Source organism: Acinonyx jubatus, chromosome D4, assembly GCF_027475565.1.
Source record: "Acinonyx jubatus isolate Ajub_Pintada_27869175 chromosome D4, VMU_Ajub_asm_v1.0, whole genome shotgun sequence".
In the NCBI taxonomy this organism is placed as follows: Eukaryota; Metazoa; Chordata; class Mammalia; order Carnivora; family Felidae; genus Acinonyx; species Acinonyx jubatus.
Window position 1 is genome coordinate 66,839,036 of NC_069391.1, and position 17,376 is coordinate 66,856,411.

The window sequence follows — 17,376 nt, forward strand, 5'->3', positions numbered from 1 at the left end:
TTTTTGCTGTTGCCCTGTAGTTCATGTAAATGTAACTATTGGGGAAACTAGGCGAAAGATGGAAGGGACCACTCTACTATTTTTTCAACTTTCTGTGCGTGTTTATAATTATTTCAAAACAAAAAGATAAAAAAAGTACTGTGAAAATGGATTATTGGCAAGCAAGAATGAAAGCAGACTAGTTATGAGGCTCTGATTTCTAAGCGAGAGAGAATGATTGCTTAGACTTGGGTAGTAATGGTAGATAGGGAGACAAGTGGATGAAGTTGAGATGTTTCAGAGATGGAGCTGTTATTGGGTTGGTGTGTGGGGAAGGGAGCCCAGATTTTTGTCTTGAGCAACTGATGGTTTCACGTGAGTTTGGGAGCATTAAGATTGGAAGAAGAATAGGTTGAGAGGAAGAATGGGTGGTTTTATATTGGGCTTGCTAGGTTGGGTAAGCTATCAGGGTGAGGCTGGAGTTGAGTGTAGGAGCCAGGCAGCATTTAGATCATAATTAACAGTGGTGGGATTAGATGAGACCACACTGGTTGAAGAGTGGAGAGAGTGAAGAGTAGAGAGCTGGGGATAGAGCTGTGTGGGGTCTTTAGCATGTAGAGATGTGTCACAGGAGGAGGAGCCAATCACGAGATCTCAGAGAGGTGGTGACAGGAAGAACATGAGGAGAGAGTGGGGTCATTGAAGCCCAAAGAAGGAGGTGAAGGAAGAGGGAGCTATCTGATAGTGCTGAGAGACTGAGTGTAACGAGGAAGGAAGTGACCACAGGAGGTTGGGAGATCTCGAGGTGCAGAAGGCAAGCTTGAAAAGTGAACAGTATGTGAGAAAATGGAGAGAGCAAGCACAGACATCTCCTTCAAGGAGTAACGGAAATGCTGTGGCAGCTAGTGGGAGCTCCTGCAGGAGATTCGTGTGCCAGGGGGGTATGATCCAGTTGAAAGGGAGAGAGGGAGATGATGTACTACAAGTAATTGAAGGAGCAAAGACATTGAAAATGCAGGAGGGGCTGAGGCAAGTAAATAGGGGAGGGATTGTTCTTTGAGTCTCCACATGCCAGTCAAAGAGCCTTTTTATTTAAAAAAAAAATTTTTTTTTTCAACGTTTATTTATTTTTGGGACAGAGAGAGACAGAGCGTGAACGGGGGCGGGGCAGAGAGAGAGGGAGACACAGAATCGGAAACAGGCTCCAGGCTCCGAGCCATCAGCCCAGAGCCTGACGCGGGGCTCGAACTCACGGACCGCGAGATCGTGACCTGGCTGAAGTTGGACGCTTAACTGACTGCGCCACCCAGGCGCCCCTCAAAGAGCCTTTTTAAAATATCAGAGCACATCGCTCATTTCAAAAACTTTCCATCCCTCTTAGGGTAAAAACCAAAATACCTACAGTGGCCTGCAAAGCTTTAAATGTTGGTGCTCTGTCCAACCCCACCCCCACTCTGACCTCAAATGTTACTGTTACTCTCCTTGAAGTCTGCTCCAGCTACATGGGTCACCTCACTTTAGCTGAATGCAGCAGACCCCTGCTTTGGGGTCTTTGTGGTCGTGACTCCTTTTCCCTGGACAGCTCTTTCTGCAGATTTCTGCACAGCTTACTCCTTTACTTCTTTCAGGTCTTTCCCTGAATGATACCTGTCAATGAGGTTTTCCCTGACCACTGTCTAAAATTGCATCCCTTGCCCTGTACCTTTTATTCCCCCAATCTGTTTTTCTTTATAACACTTACCACCACCTTAAATACTGTATGATTATCAACGTATTTATCTCTCACCATTGGAATGTTCAGTCTGTAGGGGGCATGAATTTTTGTTGTGTTTACTGTTTGTAATACCTAGAAGAGTATCAAATGTGCAATGTATAATGAAAGAGAACAAAGAAGAAAGAATGTGGATAGAGAATCAGATAGGTTTAAGGATCTGGTAGTGGGAAGATGAGTTTGTGCCTTTTTGAGCTTATAACGATTATAAAGCAAGGCACTGAGAGTGAACTGGGGTGGGTGGGATGATTAGAGTTTTGAGGTGAGCATAGGAAATGTAAGACGTCTTTTTGGAGAGTGTAAAGATGAACTTTCAGGGCGTGATTTAAGATTGCTGGGCAGGGTTGAGTGCATATTTGTGGTTTTCTGAAATGGAATGTGTTTCTCATTTAAATTAATAGAATTTTTAGCAACGTTGAGCTATATAACATAGAGTAAGGAAATGTGATATAAACGCTTAATGTTTTTAGAAGGGTAGAGTTTTTTTTTAAACAGTGATCTTCTAGTTTTGAGTTTACAATTGATGTAGAATGTGTCCTAATATAAAGTAACATTCTTCTTAGCCTTACCAACAATTCACGGATCGTGGGACTCCTGGCTCAGCTGGAGAAGATCAATACTGAATCTGCAGAATCAGATACTGCCCGATATGTTACATCAAAAATTCTTCATCTGGCCCAAAGTCAAGGTAAACTTTAGTCTCTTGTTTTTGAAATGCTTTTTTAGTTCTTCGAAAGTCGATGCTAAGAATATTCAAACTTTGGAGAAATAGATGATTTTCTGTAAAAATTGAACTTTCTCAAATAGACTCAGGAAGTAGAAAACTGAGTAACTGTGAAAGGTATTGCTATTCAAAGCATTGTTTCCAGAAATGATTATGATTGCCTGAACCATTTTCAAACAATACTTAATTCCAGTGCTTCTTGTTCTAGAATGTTGACACAAAGATGGCAAGTAGCATTGAACATTGGTTACTAGTGTGATCCCTACTTTGAAATGCAAACTCTTTCATTCAGTGGTGGGTGATCTGAGGGAGATTTTGAGTCTGTGGGATTCAGCTGCACCATCTCCGAAATAGAGATAAGAAATCATGTGATTATCATGAAATTTACATGGGAAGCATGTAAAAAGAATGCTGAAATGTTCAGGGGCACCTAGGTAAGCATCTGACTTTGGCCCAGGTTATGATCTGGCAGTTAGTGAGTTCGAGCCCCGCGTGCACCACCAGTGCAGAGCCTGCTTGAGATTCTCTCCCTCTCTCTCTGCCCCTTCCCCACTTGTGCTCTCTCTCTTTCTCTCTCTCAAAATAAATAAACTTAAAAAACTTAAAAAAAAAGAATGCTAAAATGTTCAATAAATGGTACCTGTAGTTAGGCTTCAGTGCTCTATTTTACGAAGTCAATACTACTGAATTGGTATTGAAATCTCGACAGAGTACGAGGGAAGAAGGGTACTGACTTTGCACTTAGGAATACAAATATGAAAAATCCCAAATAAAACATTAGTGAATTAAGTCTAAGTATACATTAAAAAATGAATGTCATTGCTAAAGAGCACTTATTTTAGGAATGTAAAATGGCTTAATATCAGGAACTATACCAGTATAACATTATTTGAACAGGTCAAATAAAATCTATGTAATCATTTCAGTAGATGCTAAAAAAGGAATTTAAGGTTCCAAAACCTGTGGTCGATTAAAACGAAAACAAAAACAAAAAAAACCCAAAAACCAAAAAAAAAAAAAAAAAAAACAACCCTCAAAACACCTGATTTTTCTTTAGTTAAATAAGGGTAAACCAGCAGCTGCCTTAATATTTAACAGTGATACATTGAAGACATTCTGCTAAAATTAAAGTCCAGACATTTTGTAATTTTAGTATTTTATTTTTATTATTTTTTAAAATAATTTTTTAAAATGTTTTTTTTATTTTTGAAAGAGAGAGATAGAATGCAAACAGGGTAGGGGCAGAGAGAGAGGGAGACACAGAATCTAAAGCAGGCTCCAGGCTCTGAGCTGTCGGCACAGAGCCCAATGTGGGGCCCGAACCCATGAACCGTGAGATCATGACCTGAGCTGAGGTCGGACACTTAACCGACCGACTGAGATACCCAGGTGCCCCTAATTAGTATTTTATTTAATTTTCAATTTCATTATTCTAAAGTTTCAGGTCCTTCAGTAAGCATTGAACTGTGTTTAAGAACTCAGTATCTTAACCCTTCTAAATGGTCATAGACTATTATTATTTTGATAACTTCCTCCTATTCAGTCCATGTATTTCGGGGGTGGTTGAGGAGATCTCTCTAACAGATGACATTTATTTCTAACAAAAATCTAAAATACGTGCCTGTACTTTTTAATTCAGGAAGTCCCTAACTGGATTCTAGCCTTTGGAAGTATTGTGCTTATCAACCAAGGTCTATATGCAAGGGTGTACACTGTAATAGTGCAAAGTTAGACGTACCAAGGATATTCATTGTATTGTTATATGAAATACCTCTTCAGAACAAAACCAACAAAACCAAAAGAAAACAAATTCCTCAGACACATAAATAACACTTGTGTACCCTGCCTCTGCCGTTGCAGACTTTTCCCATCACAGCCTGGAAGCCCTCCTACTCCAGCATCACCACTGAAAATGCCCCAAGCGTACCATTACCCAGACTGCCCCTCTCCTATGCCACTCACCACTGGGGGACCAGCCCCTAAGCACTGTCCCCTGAGTTGTGTAATACAGGGACTTTGTTTATAGTACCTTGGATTAGGTAGTCAACACAGTGTAAGTTAGAAGTGGAAGATTGTCCCGTCATCATTTATAGGATGATCCTGTTTGCTATCCATTTGAGAGAGAAAGGTTAGAAATTTGTAGTTCAAGGAAGAAGAAATGCAAATAACCAGTAAGCCTAGGAAAAGGTTCTTTACCTCCTTGAAAGTTGGGAATTACTGATAAAAACAACAGAGATACTTCTCACTGGTTAGGTTGGCAGAAATTAGAAAATGATAATACCCTGTTTTGGGGACATGGAAAATAGGGTATTCTTATACACTGTTGGTGGTGCAGTAATTATTACTAACTTGGAAGAAAAGAATCTGGCGATATTTATTAAAATTTAAAGTGCACTTGCTGGTTGACTCTCAGGAATGTGTTTGACTGAAATAAAAATGCTAGTATAGAAGAGAGTGTGTGAGGATGTTTTGCAACATTGTTTGTCTATCAAAGACTAAGATACAACCTAAATATCCATCAGTGAGTAAATGGTTGAATTAATTTTGATGTAGCCAGATTGTGGAACTTTAAAACTATATTATGCAGCTATTATCAGTGAGTTATTTGTGTTATATGGAACATACGGATTGTATGTGGAACTATATGCATTGTTTCTGGAGTCCTAAGTTTAACATATTAAGTAAAAGCAAGTTTCTTTGGCTTATACAACTATATGTGTAAACTCATTTTTATACAAAATCATTATAAATGTGTGTAATGTTTGTATGAGCAAGGCAAAAAAGCAAAAACAAAACCATAAATACGCATACCAAATGTTTAGCAGTAGTTATCAATGGGATAGAAATGGAGGGGAATGAGGTAAGTTCCTAATTTACTTAAGGTACTTTTCTACAGTTAGAATTGTTGCAGTAAGCACATGCTACTCATAATTTAAATATACTACTTGTAGTTAAAAAAAAAAACAACAATAACACCAAACTCCTACAATACCTGTTTACATAGTTGAAATATGTATTTCCACAATTTAGTGCTAGTTTTCCTTGGACGCATTACATTTTCTGTCTTTAATAATGTACTACTTATTTGCAGCATGCATGATACTGTTTGTAATTTACCCTTAATTTTTTTCTCTAGAAACATAATAATTATCCATTTCAGGTAAATCGTCTAATTTGTTGGCATACATCTGTTGATAATAATTCCCTTATAATCCTTTCAGTTTCTGTAGGGTAGGAAGTGATGTTCTTTCTGCATTCTTGATTTTTGTTATTTGTGTCATCTGTCTCTTTTCTTGGTCTGTCTAGCTCAGTGGTTCTCAACCAGGGGTGATTTTTCCCTCCACTTGCCTCAGGATACTGGTAATGTTTGGAGATATTTGGGGTTGTGAAATTTGAGAAGGGGATTGTTACTGGCATCTAGTGGAGAGAGGCCAGGGATGCTGCTGAACATTATGTAACACATAGGACAACGCCCTACAAGAAAGAATTATTTGGCCCAAAATGTCAACAGTGCTAGACTCAGGTCTAGCTAAACATTTGTCAATTTTGTTGCTCTTTGAAAGCACCAACTTGATTACCTCTGTTTTTCTTTTGTTCTCTTTCATCGATCTCTAATCTTTATTGCTTCCTTCCTTCTGCTTGCTTTGAGTTTGATTTTTGCTTCCCTTTCCATTTTCTTAAATTGAAACTTTGATTATTGATTTTTGATTTTGAGACCTTTCTTTTCTAATGTGGGCATTAAAGCTGTAAATTTCCCTATTAACACTGCATTCTTCAGATATTGATATGTTGTAGTTTGATTTTCATTCAGTTCACATTTGTTCTAATTTCTTTTGTGATTTCTTCTTTGACCCATGGATTATTTAGCATTGTGTTGTTTAATTTCCCATTATTTCAGAATTTCCCAATTTCTTTCTGTTGTTTTCCCATTTAATTCCACTGTGGTTGGAGATTTGTATGATTTTAGTCCTTTTGAATTTATTGAGACATGTTTTATGGCTTAGTATATGGTCACTCCTGGAGAATGTTCCATGTGCACTTGAGTATTCCATCTGCTGTTGTGTGGAGTATCCTGTCAATGTTGTTGGTTACATCAGTTTGGTTGATAGTGTTCAAATCTTATATACCTTGTTGATTTTCTAGTTTAGCTTCTCTGTTAATTGTTAAAAATTGGGTATTGAATTCTCTACCTGTTGGTGAACTGTATATTTTCCTTTTCAGTTTTGGCAGTTTTGGTTTATGTATTTTGAGGCTCTGTGTATACATTTAGAGTTGTTAAATCTTCCTGACGTCAAAGACTGGCCGTTATGAAATGTCTGTCTTTGTCTCCAGTAATATTTCTAGATTGAAAATCTGTTTAATAATGCAACCCTTCTAGCTGTTATGGTTACTCTTTTATTATACCTTTTATTACTCTTATTATACCTTTTCCTTCTCCTTTTCCTTTCAGTCTGTTTCCAAGAGCATGTTTCTTGGAAATAGTATATTTTTGGATCTTTTTAAAAATCTAGTCTGAGTATTTTTGGTTTCCAAATTAATGTACTTGTTTCTTGGATGATTGGATTTACATCTGCCTTTTTGCTGTTTTCTGTATGATTCAGGCCTTTTATATTCCTATTCTCATCCTCTACTGCCTTCTTTTGTGTCATCTGTTGATCTTCTGGTTTTTAAAGATTTTAGTTGTTTTCTTAGTGGCTCCTATAGGGATTGCAGTATACATTGAACTTCAGATTAATACTAATTTAATTCTGATAAAATATTGAAACTTTTTTCCCAATATAGCTCCATTTCTCTCTTATTACTTTATGCTGTTATCATCATATGTATTGTGTTCATAGATGATAGAAACCCAACAATTACAACATTGTAATTACTGCTTCCACAAGTTTATGCCTTGTAAAATAGTTAGGAGAAAAAGTGGAAAATTCTGCTGAATTTCAGAGTTCTGAATAAAGATCAGGATTGAGAACCAAAAGCTTGGTAGTTAAATTAATGGAAGTGAAGTGATATTTTCTCAGGAGGAGGTAGAGAGGGAGAAAGCTGAGATTTGTGTTCTGGGAACAGTCTACATTTTGTATTTTGCTATAAGAGAGTCCTGTGAAAATGACAAAGTGCATTCATGTTTAGGATTTTTATGTCCTTGATGAATTTACCCTGTTATCATTATGGGATGTTCATCTTTATCTCTAGTAATTTTCTTTACCTTGATGTTTGTTTTGTCTGATATTAGTATAGCCTCTCCAGCTTTTTTATACTTGTTTACATGATTAGCTTTTCCTGTTCTTTTTCTTCTAGCCTATTTGTAATTTTGAATCTAAAGTGTGTCTTTTGTAGGTAACAGTTTGACATTCTCTGCTTTTTAATTTGAGCATTTAGTTTGATAAAATTTAATATAACATTGATTGGACTTAGGTTTATAGTTACTTGTTTTCTGTTTGTCCTTTCTGTTTTTATTTCTCGTTTCTCTTTGTCCTGTCCTCTTTTTTATTATTTGACCATTTTTTAGGATTCCATTTTAATTTACCTATTGACTTTTTAGTTATACCTGTTTGCATTTTTAAGAAATCATTCCTCTGAAAATCATAATAAACAATCAGTAACTTTTTATCCTTTTTTAGAATTGATATTGTAACCTCATATAAAATTTGGAATCCTTGGCACGTTATATATCCATTTATATTTACATTCTTTAGCTATACTTGTGATATTTATCACATCACATCTGTATACATTATAAACCCCAAAAGACAATTTTTGCTTTAAGAAATCATGTGTATTTTAAAGACACTAAGAAAAAAAAAGTAGTTTTTATATTTACTCAGGTATTTACCATTTCTGAAGCTCTATTCTTTCCTAAAGATGTGAGTTTGGTCTGGTATAATTTCCCTGATAGCCTACAGAATTTCCTTTGGCATTTCTAGTGGACGGGTCTGCTGTCTAAGAATTTTTTTCCTTTCGTCTGACAGTGGATTTATTTCACCTAATTCTTGAGGGATGTTTTCACTGGTTATAGAATTCTGGGTTGGCAGTTTTTATCTTTCAGCATTTAGAGTGCACATAAAACAGTGCTTCCACTATTTTGTGGCCTCCATAATTTCAAAGGTGATGTCTGCTATTTTTGAATCTTTGTTTTCTGAAAGTTATGTGTCATTTTTCTCTGGTTGAGTTCACGATTGTTCCATTAGTTTTGGTTTTCAGAAGTTTGCTTGTAGTTTTCTTAGTATTTATGCTGCTTGGAATTTGCTGAGCTTTTCAAACTTGTACATTTGTGTCTTTTTTCACATTTAGGAAATTTTTGGCTGATCAAAAATATTTTTTTCTTCATTCTCTCTTCTTTTGGGTCTATAATTATACATATGTTAGACTTGTGGAGATTGTTTCAGAAGTCCTTTAGGCTCCTGTTTTTCAATTTTAATTCTGTTATTCAGATTGGATAAATTTCCCTTTTTCTGTTCAAGTTCTCTGCCTTTTTCCTCTGCAGTCTACCATTATGTCTATCTGATATTTATTTCACACATTGTATTTTTCTTTTCTGAAATATGCATTTGGTTCTTCATCATACTTTTAATTTTTCTGTTGTGATTTCCTATATTTTTGTTCATAGTGACCTTGTATTTTCCTTAATGTAATAGAATGTAATTATAATAGCTGCTTTAAAATCCTTGCCTGTTAAATATAACATTCAGATTATTGAAAGTGTTGAAGAAAGCATGTAGTGGTATAAGAACTGGGAAGGACTTTTGAAAAAGCCAAGGGAGGAAGCATTGTCAGTAATGTTAAGTAACATAGAGAGGTCAGTTAAAATAAAGACCTTTTTGACTTGATAATTAATAAATTACTGGCCACAACAAGAGCACTTTCAAGTGGTGGAATTAGAAGGAAGATTACAGTATGCTGTAATATGAGTGGCAAATGAAATAACGTTGGGGAGTATAGAGTTTTTTTGTTGTTGGAGAGTTTCACTGAGAAAACAAAGAAATAGAGGAAGAGGCAAGGTAAAATAAGGTTTGTTAAGTATATGGGAAAATAAAAAACAGTATGTGGGTGGAGGTTGAAGCTATAGCTTTATAAGTAGGTAGAAAGGATGGGATTCAGAATGTAGTAAAAAGGACACATCCTCTTCCAATACCCCGACTGGAAAAAGGAATGCAAAATTGTCAAGGCTTTGATACATGAGTATATGGATTTTGGTAATTGTTTATAGAATTTCATCTGTACTTAACAGATCACTTTGTCTCAATTCATTGAGGGAAGTATAGATGCTGAGAGTTGGGAACAGAGGCCCAGGGATTGAGAGTCCATAGGTAGAGGACTGGTACAACGTTTGGAATAGCTGTGGGCTATGGCAGGGCAGATGGTGATGGCTGTGAGTTGAGGTAAGTGAAAACAGTAGTTTTGTGTTTCCAAATAAGGATGGAAATGGTGAATTTTTGGTACTAACAATCTTAAACGAGGAGAAAAAATTCTTATGGCATTATTTTTACTGTGATGTAGGAAAGAGAATGCACATTTGAGCATTTACTTAATTAGAAAGCTTTGTGGTGGTTAAGTTTAAGGGGTGAGGCTTTGAATCCAAGTGGGGTACGTCTAGACCTGATTTTACCTGAAAATAGCACTACCTTTGATGAGTTAGAAGTTTCAGTGAAAGTGACAGTGAGACTTCCCTAATCTTTCGAAAAGAAAGAAGGATAGGAGTGTTAGGAGTCTGGGGTCTGATAGAGGGAGATTGTAGGTTAAGATTCCAGAGGTAGGACAGTTTGGGGTACGAGAGTTGCAAGGGTTGATAAATTAGAGCAAAGGAGAAGGGTTTTGTTGTCAAAAAACTATGCAGCTAGGTATTTGAATCATTGACATTGAAACCTCCTTAGATTATGACAGAATCTAGAGTATAGTAAAAAACTGTATGGCACCTAGTTTTCGTTTAACGTGTGGAATAAACTAGATGATCGTGGATGTTACAATAAGGAGAGTTTTGGTCTGTTCCATGAAAGTGAAAATGTAATGGTTTGTTAGTAGAGGAGATCTCAGTCTTCTGACTATTCTATGTGATTAATATCGAAAAATCATTTGACTTTAGTAGTAAATCAATTGTGGGGGTCCCTGGGTGGGTCAGTCGGTTAAGTGTCTGACTTTGGCTCAGGTCATGATCTCATGGTTTGTGAGTTAGAGTCCTGCTTTGGGCTCTGTGCTGACAGCTCCGAGCCTGCAGCTTGCTTTGGATTCTGTGTCGTCTTCTCTCTCTGCCCCTCCCACACTTGTATTCTGTCTCTCAAAAATAAATAAATGTAAAAAAAAAAATAGTAAATCAGTTGTGTTATTTAAAAGGTTAAATCAAGGGTACATTGTAGATATTTAAACAATATTTATTTTATAACTCAGTGCTTACTGATGGAGGCAGCTGGTCCAGGGAAATGAAAGGTCAGCAGAGGAATCCCCTACTTTTATTTTTTAAATTTTTTTAATGTTTACTTTTGAGAGAGAGAGACAGGGCATGAGTGGGGGAGGGGCAGAGAGAGAGGGAGACACAGAATTCGAAGCAGGCTCCAGGCACTGAGTTGTCAGCACAGAGCCCGACGTGGGGCTCGAACTCACAAACCATGAGATCATGACCTGGGCGGAAGTCGGCTGCTTAACTGACTGAGCCATCCAGGTGCCCCATGAATCACATACTTTTTAAAAGGGAATTGAGTTTTACGAATATTTATGAGTTTTTCCTTTTTTTGTAGGCAAAGAAATTTGTCATTCTTTTAAGCATTAGTAATTATGGCAAGGGGTAAGAAGATGAACAGTCACTTATGCAAGTTTATATTTAAACAGATTGTAAGACTTCTGTAAGTTTTACAAAATTCGTTATCTGGACCCAAGATGATGCATGATAGCATGAGTTTGTTGTTTTAAAGAAAAATATGGTTTCTAATCTCCATATTTATTTTGTAGGTAGTTACTAATAGTTATTATAAATAATATTTTACTATAACTTCTCTGTAGCACATTTGTCCCTTTTTGTAATAACTTATAATTTAGAATAACCTAATTTACAGATGGGTATCAGACTAATGAGTTTTTTCCCAAGATTTTGTGACTTGTCTACATCTTACACTTCATTTCCTTGTGAAATTGTAAATATATAATTTGTATGTGGCAGAACTGTACCACGTATGGCTTTTTCGTTCTTTCACGATGCAAGTTGAACAGGATTTGCTTTGGGCAGAAGTGTGATGTTCTAAACGCCTGGTCTCACTTTTGCCCCCTCCCCTTATCAGGGCTTCGGGGCTCATTCTGCTCTTAGACTCCTTGATCATCCCTGTGTAGAACACATTTGGTATTACCAATCTCTTGAACTTTATTATGTAATATGTGCTGTATTGAGAATGGATTATTTGTGTTCTCTTTTTAAAATCTCAAAATGTGAAAGGAATGGTATTGTCATTCTATATTAAAAGAATTCCTGGCACTAGTGTTTAGGTGTGAAACAGTTGGAGAGGGTCATCAAGTCTCTTGTACCAACAGTCCTATATAAAGGAATGATGCCTGTGGCTCTTTTAGAAATACAGTAAATCAGTGAAAGACTGTAAGCTTTGGGTTCAGAAACATCTGGATCACCTAGTCTCTTACTTTTACCCTTACCTGCTCAATGACATTGTACAGATTTCTTCTTTCTGAACTCAAATTTCTGGTCTGTAAAAATAGTAATTTTTCTCCTGGACAGTTAAAGTGAATCATAAATGAGGTGATATAGGTAAAGTACATATAATTTGTGTGTGGTCTATCTAAATGTCTACCTTTCTACCTTTCTTATCTTGTCAATCAAAGGAAAAGAATCGTGGAGAAGCTCTAGAAACCTTTAAACAGAGGAAAATGTATGCTGTTCCCCCTGCCCCCAATCTCAGTGAGATAAAAGGGATTATTTGGGTGATCTGATCTCCAGAGTCTTGCAGAAGCAGCTCTTCCTTAGTTTTGTATTTTTGTGTAATTCAGAATTTTAAAATAGTATTAGTTCAGTAAAAACATTTGAAAATGGAACTAGGTTTTTATTTTCACCAATTTTGACTAAATATTTTCTAATTCTAGTCATAAAGATAATAAAGAGGCCTACCATTACTACTCCTACCTCACTTGCAGTTCTGGTATCTACACTTTACTGCTGATTTTAAGATTACAGATGGATTGATAAGGGTTCATCTAGTTCATGATAGGAAATGTGATCAAATGCAAGGAAGGTCTTGTAAACTGAGATCTGGAAGTTCCCATAGAGTATAATTAGCAGTATCAGAGGGAGAAACATCTAAGAACCAATTTAGAATGTTTACTAAATCAACGGAGTCCTGTGGATTCTATATTAGCTATACAATAGAATTATATGTAATTTTTTTCTTTCATATCTTAGAAGAAAACTTTTTTATACCTTTCAGAAAAGACAAGGAGAGAAATGACAGCCAAAGGTTCTACAGGAATGGAAGTTCTGCTGTCAACCCTAGAGGTAAATCGCTGATAGGCTTTAATTAATATAACTATTAATACCAACCAGGACTGAAGGAAAAAATGTATATATGAAGTATAAAAGTTTTATTCTAGAGGTAAAGCCAATGAATGGAAGTTAGTTTTATGTTTTAAATGATCACTTGGAACGGTGGCAGAAGCATTCTAATATATATTAGGTAAACCTCTAAGTATATTCCCTGATGATTATCATGTAACCATATTTTAAATTTTAACATGCCATTCCAGTTGGTAATAAGAAGGCATTAGCTGGAAATAAATGATTGATATTGGAAATTCTCATTTATTGTGTTAGGTGATATATATTTGTGATTTAGTTTACTGCATGTATTGGTTGAATAACTATATTATGTTGGTAATAATTAAATTTCTATCCCAGTGTAAAATTTTGGGGTGGAACAGCAGGATATATTCAGAATCAGGATTTTAAATTTTATTCAGTGCAGTGTTAAGAGTGGGGAGTGAATACATTGTATGCTTTAAACTTACACAGTGCTATATGTCAAATTATATCTCAATAGAGCTGGAAAAAAAAAAAGAACAGGGAGTAAGTTCATGTTTTTTTTGGTAGGAATCACTTTCTATTCAAAATGATATGTCATTTTTCCCTAAATTGATTCATCAGTTTAGAGTAATTTCAATAAAAACATTAACAGTTTTCTTTCTAAAGTCTGATGGGAAAATAAAAAGCAAGAGTAGAAAGGACATTTCTGAAAAAGGAGAGAAATGAGAAAAGACTTGCTGCATCAAATATCAAAGAACACTATAAAATTTTAGTAATTCAGATAGCTTAGAAATTGTGCATGAGTAATAGACATCAGCGTAATAGAAATTCTAGAAATAAATTAAGATCACATGGGAATTTAATATCATCTAAGAAAGGTAAAATTTCAGATCAGTGAGAAGTGGAGGGATTACTTACTAAGTGGAGCTCAGATAGATTGGTAGCCACTTAGAAAAGTGTAGTGGATCCTTACTTCCTACACCAAAGTAAGTTCCATATCCAGCAAAGATTTAAGCTTGGAAAATAAAATCATAATACTAGAGGAAGTAATGGGAGAAATCTTTAAATAATCTTTAAACAGGGAAGGCTTTTTTTCTTATTAAAAAATTTTTTTTTAATATTCATTTATTTTTTGAGAGACATAGAGAGACAAAGGTTGAGCGGGGGAGAAGCAGAGAGAGAGGGAGTCACAGAATCTGAAGCAGGCTCCAGGCTCTGAGCTGCCAGCACAGAGCCCAACATGGGGCTTGAACTCTCGAACTGTGAGATCATGACCTGAGCCCAAGTTGGACGCTTAACTGACTGAGCCACCGAGGTGCCCTGGAAGGCTTTTCTAATGTAAAAAAAGACTCAGGAGTTATAAAGGAAAAGATGGATAAATTCAACTCCATTAACAAAAGTATGTAGGAAAAAAACACCCTAGACACTTGGCAAACTGAGGAAAAAACATTCAACTTGTGTAACTTCTTTAACATATAAAGAAGTTTTACAAATGAGTAAGGAAAAATTAAATCAGTAACCCAATAGAAAAATGTGTAGACGTTCTGGACAGTTCCCAGGAAAAGAAACACAAATGGCACTTGAGATTGAACACCATTTGTTTTGTTTGTTTGCTTTATCACAATTTACTGAGGTCAGCAGGGATGGGAGGTGGCGAATTACATATGGGAGACTTGTCTGGGTAAGGCCTAGACATGACCAATACAACTTCCATTCAGGTTCCAATGGCCTGAGCTCAGTCGCATGGCCCAAACCTAATTACAGAGGGCTGGAAAATGTGGTTTGTGTACCCAGGAAGAAGATGAAATCAGTTTGCCAAACACGTAATAATATTCTGCCATAGTCCATTCTTCTTTTTAACAGATGTCTGTCTGGCCCTCTCTTCTTTCAGATTCCTTTCTAGTGAGTTGATGGTCCATTTAATATCGCCAATGCTAAGACAAGGGTTTCTGGTTAATGCATAATCCTCTAACTGGTCTAGATGTGGCCTTTTGGTTCCATTAGTCTATAAGCTAAAATGGGGAAGCAGAGACAACACTCATTCCCTTTTGGAAAGGGGAAGAGTAAGAGACTCCTGCCAGTCACTGATACACAGCACTTTTGAAATTCCTCTGTATAAACATTGTAACATTCCTCTACTTTGGGGGTGAAGAAATTCTCTAAGTAGGTCATAATTCTGCTTTATCTGTGGTTTTCTTGATCCAAGCATCGCTTTTAATAAGAGAAATGTAACCAAAGGAAAGTATTTAAACATTTTCTCTTCTTAGATTGGTTGTCCAGACTTTGGGAAATACTCTTCCACATTGTTGGTGGGAGTGTAAATTACTCCATGAAGAGCAATTTAGTAATATTCATCAAAGTAAATGCTCATATTCTTTGACCCAGAAACTCCAGGAATTCGTCCCATATGGAGATGTACTTGGTTCCGTATAAACATGTACTTAATTTTTTGTTACAGTTTTTTAATAGCAAAAGATTTGAAAAATTAAATACTCCATTAGTAGGTGACTGGTTTCATAAACAATGGCATCACCATATATAATGGATTATATCCTGTAGCCCCTAAAAAAGAGTTAAGAAACCATTTGTTCATACATAAAAATATCAATGTATAGACTAGTATCCATAGGGCAATACCATTTGTAGAAATCTGTGTATACACCTCCATTTACATGGATTTCTTTTATGTGTGCACATTATCTTCGGCTGGATACACAAGCAACTGGTACTGCAGTTGCCTTCTGAGAGGGGAGCTAGGTGACTGGGTAGTCACCATATATACACTGTAGTGCCTTTCACATTTTGATTCATTTATTTGTATTTTCTGTTTGGTAGAAGATGATGAATTCAAATGACAAATGAATTCCTCTTGTAATAATGTTGGTACTAAGAAAATAATAGCTCAGATGACCTGCAAACAGTCTCCTGGGCAAGAAGAAGCTCCTGAAGTGATGAGTGGGAATAGTGGAAGCACAAATACATTTGTTCTCAGAGAAATTGGAAGGGTCATTTGTAAAAATATATGTAGTTCACAACAGGAACAGAAAAGGTTTGGGAATCACAGATTTACAATGGTTTAATACAGCAAATAAACTATTTATTTCAGAACACGAAAGATCTTCAAACTACACTTAATATCTTAAGCATTCTTGTTGAGCTGGTGTCAGCTGGTAAGTTTTTGTTTCCTTTGGTCTAATTTCTGTTTGTAAACAGTGATCAACAATGTATTATGTGTACTTTATTTGGAATTTTTTGATACTCATATAGAGACAGTTCTGAGTATCAGAATTTGGAAGCTGAAATGTCATACTCTTATTGTTGCTTTGTTTTTGATTTGAGGGATCTTCCAGTATCCCTCAAACCACTCCAAAACCCATTTCCAGAGCCTTGAGTGTAGAATTTTGGCATCACTTTTATTTACTCCTTCTGCTGTTTTTCTAACTAAAATACTAAATGAAATGAAAGAAAATTTGATTTTGAGGTATTTGATTTCAGAAGTCATCACTTGAAGTATTTCTTGAATGCTAACAAGTTGTGATGTTTTTAATATGTTATGGGAGGATTTGCTGTTTAAACAATTAAAAACAATCTTTTTTTTTTTTTTTTTTTTTTTTTTAGGTGGAGGTCGAAGAGCGAGTTTCTTGGTCGCCAAAGGTGGTTCACAAATATTGTTGCAGTTACTTACGAATGCTAGCAAAGAATCTCCCCAGAATGAGGAGTTAATGGTGCAGATTCATTCTATTCTTGCAAAGATTGGACCAAAAGGTAAGGGTTTCACTTGTGTGTTCATCATAGAACCATTTGTGACACTGATTCTGTGTGCCTTGAAACTTGGTCAGTTTTGAACATCTAAAATGGTACGGCTTTTTCTCAGTCTTAGCTATGGACTACTTTTTACAGTCAACTGCAGTAGCCTGCAAGAATGGGAGATCCTAAATTCACGAGGAATGCCTTTGCATAGGTTGGAAAAAAGGAAGAAAAATATGTCAAAATCACAAGTGTGTCTTAGTGTATGTGTGCCTGCATTTGTATGTGTGTAAAGGACACATATAGCATGGATATTGTTGGAGCTGGAAGGAGGGAGTATGGATGGAAATGCTTTGAGGAACATGGAGGTGAAATGTGTTCACTTTTCATTAATAGTCATATTTGTACTGCACGTCTCAGTGCTTAAAAAGCTTATGACCTAGTCAAGATCAAAAGAGATATAAAATATTGTAAGACCGATTATTATAACAGTTAAGACCTGCAATATGTTAAAAAATAGAAATTGAGAAAACATGGGATTTGAAACAAAGGTGATTTAGGTTAGGTTAACAGAGAAAGGGCATCCTTGGAATAGAACCTAAATTCAGTTTATAGTAGTCTAGCTACACAGATTAAAATGATTCTCTGAAC

General features: G+C 36.0%; 1 protein-coding gene across 7 annotated transcripts in view; it reads left to right on the forward strand.

Annotated features, from left to right (window-relative positions):
- The window catches only part of AGTPBP1 (ATP/GTP binding carboxypeptidase 1), a 160,041-nt gene that overhangs the window by 31,728 nt on the left and 110,937 nt on the right, over nt 1-17,376 (forward strand). For all 7 annotated transcript variants that reach the window (XM_053205196.1, XM_053205195.1, XM_027048187.2 and 4 more), the window contains 4 exons: nt 2,314-2,438; nt 12,887-12,954; nt 16,085-16,148; nt 16,597-16,743. In XM_053205196.1, the coding sequence (XP_053061171.1) occupies nt 2,314-2,438; nt 12,887-12,954; nt 16,085-16,148; nt 16,597-16,743 (404 nt within the window). The remainder of the gene's footprint in view (nt 1-2,313; nt 2,439-12,886; nt 12,955-16,084; nt 16,149-16,596; nt 16,744-17,376) is intronic.